Below are 6,143 nucleotides of genomic sequence, written 5' to 3'. Positions count from 1 at the left end.
AGGACGTTTTTACTGTTTGGGGCATTGCAATACTCTGAGTATTTGCGGCTTCATGTTCTCCTGGTGGCATTTTGGGGACTGGGGATTATTCATATGGTTATCTGAGTAGGAGATGACACTCCGAAGGAGAAAGGACAGGGTGAGACTGCTTGCCAGTCTGCTGGGGTCCATGAGCCAATCCCAAGTGATGGGGCCCTTCTGGGAACCAGCTCGGCCAGTCCTGCTTGGGTGGTGGTCTTGGTGGCCACGGGGAGAGAACCAGGGGCTCTAATGCTGGATGGAGCATGCTGGCCGAATGGGTGGGCTGGCCAGGGTACCCGCCCACCCCCAGCACCAGGCCTGTCTTCTCTCTTCTCTGGCTTGCCTCTGTCTCACAATTGTTTTCCTTTCTGAATTGACAGCTTTGTTTAATGTGTGAAACAACAGTTATTAAACTCAGCTGTGCCTCCTCAGGATGCAGGATTTTATCACTTCTAAACACTCGGGCAGTTTGGGACCAGCTTCCCTCGTTCGACTTTTAGTTGAACCTCAGATGTTAAGTTGATTTCATTTTTATATTCATTCGTTTACAGTTTTTCATAAGACTTTTCACTAGGGTAGAGCACAACAGAGATGTCCATCTCTGAGATTAGAATTCCACCGTGTGAACCAGCAGGATTGAAACAGGAGACCCACCACCTCCCCACCACCACCAAAAGAAATAATTTTATGAACGCAGCTCGGTTTTTTAACAGTGTCCTTCAGCCAGGCAGTACTCACACAAGTGTGTCCTTACTTGCGTGTGTGTGTGTGATGCTGTTATGCAATGCAAATCAATATTCGTGCAAATCAATTTGAAAAGGAATCCTCTAGACACGTAGAATGGGTAAAATCTTGGCTGGAGGCTCTGGAAAAATTAGTCTACGATTGATAAGGACTGAGAATTCAAGGGAAAAGGGCGTTGGAATGGCTGGTGGATCATCTGGTTTTTAAGCAAAACAGCTGAATCCGAGGAGACAGACAGAAGAGGAAAGATGGGAGTGCACGAAGCCACGCGTTTCCCTTTACGTGGACAGTAAAACCTGTCAGGTCACAGGGGCTTCTCCAATACAGAGAAGGAACTCAGAGCCATCTGCGCTTTCAGGAGCGTTTTGCCAGAAGAATCCCCCAAAGCCGTAAATATTTGAAAGGGTGAGCCCAACATAACAAAGTCCCGTAATTAATAGGATAATTGGTGAAGCAAGAGACCCGGGGTCTCCAAAGCACCAGCTTCCTACCCTGACATTAGCCCAAAGCCTCTGGCTGCTGCTGAGATGATAAGAAACTTAATCATTAAAGTCAGATGACATTTAAATTGCCGCAAGGTTGGTGGGGGCACTGTTAGCCTCCCCCCTTTTCTCTTTAATGTGTCTGGAATTGAGCTTTTGAGCTTTTGTGATTTAGGGTTCTTCTAAGTTCACTTCCAGATGATTCCTTTTTTGCAAGCGAAGAGGATGACAGGCTGGCAAATTTATTAGGTGTGACGGGAGTGTGTCTCATCAAGTTACTGTGGTGCTGGCCTGTCTCCATAAAAGATGCCAGAAGCCATCATCTCTGTGGGCGTCCTAAAGCCATTGTCAGGGAGACAGACTCTGATCCGGGCCTCTGAGTCCTTACGTGCTGACAAGGTGCCACCCCAGACCCAAACGATGCTGACCTGCCCCTCTGGCCAGTCACTACAGCTTTGCTTATTTACTCGGCAGCATTTATTGGGCACCTACTGTTTGCCAGGCCCTGTGTTAAGTGCGAGGGACTTGGTGGTCTCTGCCCTCGTTGCATTGACAAGCTAGCACTAGAGAGATAATTAAATGAGTAATTATCGAGAGAGTGCTCAGCAGGAGCAAATAGCTTAGAGATGGGACCTGGTGGAAATGACAGAGAAGTCTCGCAGGTATAGTGCTTCAGCTAAGATGTGAGCAAGAAGAAGTCAGGAGCCAGGGTGCAAATGTGAGTGGAGTGTCCAGGCGGAAGGAATAGCTCCGAGGCCGGAGCGGAGACGCCAAGGCCCCCGCTGTAAGCCACTAACATCATGTCTTGCAGTTCGGACTTGATCCTGAGAGCTATGAGGACTGTCAAAGGTTTTAAGCCAGAGATGACACAATTTCAGATGGGTGTTTTAGAAATCTCAGTCTAGCTCCAGCAGGAAATATGGATTCTGAGAGGGAGGCCAAGGTATGGGACAAAGGGGCTGGTGAGGGTAACGTTGCCAGAGTCAGCAAGTAAAAATACAGGACATCCAGCAAAATCTGAATTTCAAATAAATAGCAAGTTGTTCCTTAGCATAAGTATATCCATACAATACTTGGGACATACTTATACTAAAAAATTAGTTGTTTATCTAAAATTTGACGGGGCGTCCTGTATTTTGCCTAGCAACCCTCCATGAGAGGCGAGGGCTAGCCAGTGGAGCTATGATGGTGTCTTGCTTTAGGGTGGTAGCGGTGGCAATGCAGAGAAGTGGATGGATTCGAGGACTATTTAGGAGGCAGCATCCGCTGGATCAGACAGCTGAACCGGTTGGCCAGGAGTGGGAACTGGCAGCCACGGAGCACCGTGTTGCCCAGACCATAGTGACAGGTACCAAACCCAGATGACTGTAGGACCTACCTGTGCCTCAGGATTCTGGCCCCAGGAGGACACTGCAGAGCAGGGGTGGAAAGGCAGGCGATGGCAAAACTGGAATGAAACGTGGCCCCAGGAAGTGATGATACCAGCTTTTGCTCTGTTGGGATATATACCAACTAAATCAGGTGTTGAGACAAGCCTCTGATACTGAAGTTTCCTCTCTATCAGTCTAAATGCAACACTGCCAGCCCAGAGAACCCCAAAGTGGGCCCAGAGTTGGGGGATGGGATCCTATGTTCTCTGCTGGTGGGCAGACCCTCTCCCGACACACCTTTTCCCTGAGCACTGGCTGACTGCTGGCCCTGTGCACCTCTGGGGATTGATTACTCACTCCCGCTGAGCCTGTTGGTGGCAACACTGACCTCTCCCGCTCATCCTCATGGCGAAATGAGATCCTGTCTCCTGTGGCTGACACGCGGATGGCTCAGGAGCTCATACTTGGTCAGGATTAATAAAGCGCAGACCTGCCTGCCTACCAGTTCCAAGATGCTGCCGGCTTAGTGGGGGGAGCAGATATGACAAAACAATGGGAAAGGTGCCCCAAAGAGGAGGGTTTACAAAGTGAAGAAACAGCACTGGGAAGGTGGGTCTAATCTGGGGGTGCGTGGGGTTCAGGATGGCTTGCCTGAGAAGGCTGAGTTCGAAGGGTGAATAGAAGTTGGCAAGTGGATAAAGGACCTGAGTAACCAACTCTCAGTGGCGGGAGGCTCAGCAGCCACAGGCTTGCACTGGGCCAAACTCCAGCGAGGCGCCCAAGTGGGGTTCAACCCTTCTCCCCCGCCCCTGGGGAGAAGGATGGCCAGCCCAGACTGGACACTTCCGTGGTGATGGTTGGTTAAACAGTCGTGCCGGCTCCCTTTTGAGTGGAGCCATCACAGGAGAGACTGTCGATTTCTTAAACGCAGTTCACTCCTTTGCTTCCTCCCCCTTCCGCCTTGAAACTTGGCCCCGGTCTCTTTGCCTATAATTTCATCGCATTAAACTCTCTCAGACATCTGTGCCCTTATATCCTCTCGCAAAAATAGGTCATCGTATCAGGCCAGGTTAAACAAACGTGCTGCTCTTGAACTCTCTCGTGTAAATTGCACCTTGGGAAGTGCGACAGTAATTGCCTTGGCAATGGCATTGCTTGAGGTTCGCACACTTGGTCGAGTTTAGAGGAGAAGCGATCTCAGAGGCCGGCCATTGAGAGAATGGAGCTTCTGAGCAATGCCCACAGTCTTAGAAGGTCAGAATCCAGAGGACAGGCCAGGTGACGGTGGCAGAGCCGACAATTGCTCTGGTGGAGGAGCCAGTGGATTTGCCACTGACATGTAAAGAGTTAATCGTCTCCGTAAAATCATTGAGAAAAGTCCCATCATCTGAGGTTATGCTCTTCCCAGTGGGAGATCAGATTGCCTTTCAGAGTCTGAAACAGTCAATGGTCCTTTGAAAACGCTAAAAGGTGGTGAGCAGGAGCTTCTTGGCCTCGCAAGGCTGTAAATCAGTTCACCTCCCGCTGTCATCCCAGGGGGCCATTACCCAGCCTGTTCACATCTGCCAGGGGAGCATCGGAGCCCTGAGGGCCCTCTCCGCCAGGCCTGGGACACTGTGCAGCAAAGGGACTGCACTGGCCTTTAAAGGCAGGTCACATGGGGCTAGTCGAGGGGAAATCGGGGTTCTGGGTTTCTACTCACTAAAATGACAGCCAGAGAAATTAACCGCAGGCGTCACTGAGGTGGAGGGGCGGTGACCGCCAAGCCTTTCCTTCGTGCCCTTAAATCAGCTTGCTCCCTAAGATGGGCACAAAACGCTAGACTCGAGGATTTATGACAGTCTGCCTTAGGGAGGGACACTGGCAGTCGGGCTAACCCAGTCTAAACGCTGGCCATACATTAGAAGTTTAACCCGGGAAGCTGAAACGACATGCTCGTTGTGCCCGGCTGCACCTGCAGCAATTCTGATTTAGTTGGTCATGGGGAAGGCTCCGGCATGAGTATTTTTTAGAGCTGCCTGGAGAGTCTGATGCGCAGTCAGGGCTGGGAACTGTGGGTCGAGCACGACCCACTCCTGCTACTCTTCCTTGTTTACAGGTGAGGAAACCGAGGCTGGTATTGAGAAAGCACCAAACCAGGTTTCAAGGGGCGTGGATTCTGGTCCAGTTTTTAATATTCATTTATTCATTTGTTTGTTCATTCACTAATTCACCAAATATTTCTTGAATGCCAGGCATTCCCTTGAGTGCTAGGTTATGATGGTGAGAGGAAAAATAAAAGGCCTAGCCCCTGCCCCATAGAGCAGTGGTCCCCAGCCTTTTTGGCACCAGGGACCGGTGCTCCTGTGAGAATCTAATGCCCGATGATCTGAGGCGGAGCTGAGGCGGTGATGCTAGCGCTGGGGAGCGGCTGTGAATACAGATGAAGTTTTGCTCACTCATAGCTCACCCCCTGCTGTGCGGCCCGGTTCCTAATGGGCCATGGGCCAGTACCAGTTCACGGCCCAGGGATTGGGGACCCCTGCCATAGAGCCTATAGTCCAATGGCAAAGATGGGTAGGAACCAGGTGATTGCTCAAATGTAGATTTCTGCTCCACAGAGTGAAACCTGGTGCCAAAAGAGCCTATTAAAAGTAGATCCGACCTGATCAGGGAGGTCAGAGGTACTTCTCTGAGGAGATGACAGACAAGCTGAGTAACGGGCCAGCAGCGGGGAAAGGGTGGGAGGACATTCTGGGCCACTGGAACAGCAGACACAAAGGGAGGGAGCATGGCGTGAGCTGGGGCTGGAGACATTGTCAGGGGCCCCCGTGCAGGACTCAGTGGCCATGGGGTCCCCTGAGCTGTGGGCAGGCATTCGGGTGTTGTTTGAGGGATGCAGGTGATCTGGCCACTTCACACAAGGCCACTTGGGCTCCCCTTGGTCACGTGGGACGCCTGAGCAAGATTCCTCTTGCAAGGTGGGGGACTTCGGCCATCCCGGGAAGGCCGTCGGGAGCTGTGGATGGAGAGAAGGCGAAGGCTTGGCCTTGTAACATAGTGAAGAAGGCTGAGGAGTTTGGGTCTGGTTACTGAAGAGGTAAAATCAGTCTCCTGTCACCATCCGGTTGTGAGACGCTTGGGCAGCCACTTCTCCTGGGCCTCAGTTTCCTCATCCGTGTGATGGGGAGATTCTCAGAGTTAACCTTCAAGTTCTTGTCTGCCTCTCTTTAATATCGAAGTCACTATGATAGTCCCATAGCTGGTCCCTGGCAGAGCTGGAAATAAAACCTTGGTCTCCCGACCCGCCAGAGCAGCCTCCCACAACGTCATTTTCCTTGAGCCAACCCAATTTCTGTCTGTGCTTCCTGCTGCTGTCCGGGGGAAGAACCCCAAGTTCTAGCCAGGCAGGAAGTGGGTGCGGTGGGCCTGTTTCAGCTCCCAATTGCCTCATTGTCTTCTCTTGGGCGCATGTGCCCATTTCTGCAGGTGACGCATGGAGAGCCCCAGAAGTCCTGCTCCAAGGTGACTGACAGCTGTCAACACA

The 6,143-nt window shown here is 51.4% G+C and overlaps 1 protein-coding gene across 1 annotated transcript in view; it reads left to right on the top strand.

Moving 5' to 3' along the window:
• Window positions 1-6,143, top strand: part of PRIMA1 (proline rich membrane anchor 1) — a 45,041-nt gene that overhangs the window by 1,080 nt on the left and 37,818 nt on the right. The window contains exon 2 of the mRNA XM_006925549.1: window positions 6,086-6,143. This exon is cut by the window's right edge and continues 1 nt beyond it. Coding sequence (XP_006925611.1) covers window positions 6,086-6,143 — 58 coding nt within the window. The remainder of the gene's footprint in view (window positions 1-6,085) is intronic.

Source organism: Pteropus alecto, unplaced genomic scaffold (assembly GCF_000325575.1).
Source record: "Pteropus alecto unplaced genomic scaffold, ASM32557v1 scaffold8, whole genome shotgun sequence".
Classification (NCBI taxonomy): domain Eukaryota; kingdom Metazoa; phylum Chordata; class Mammalia; order Chiroptera; family Pteropodidae; genus Pteropus; species Pteropus alecto.
Note: the sequence above shows the minus strand (reverse complement) of the source record. Positions and strands in the feature narration are given on the sequence as shown.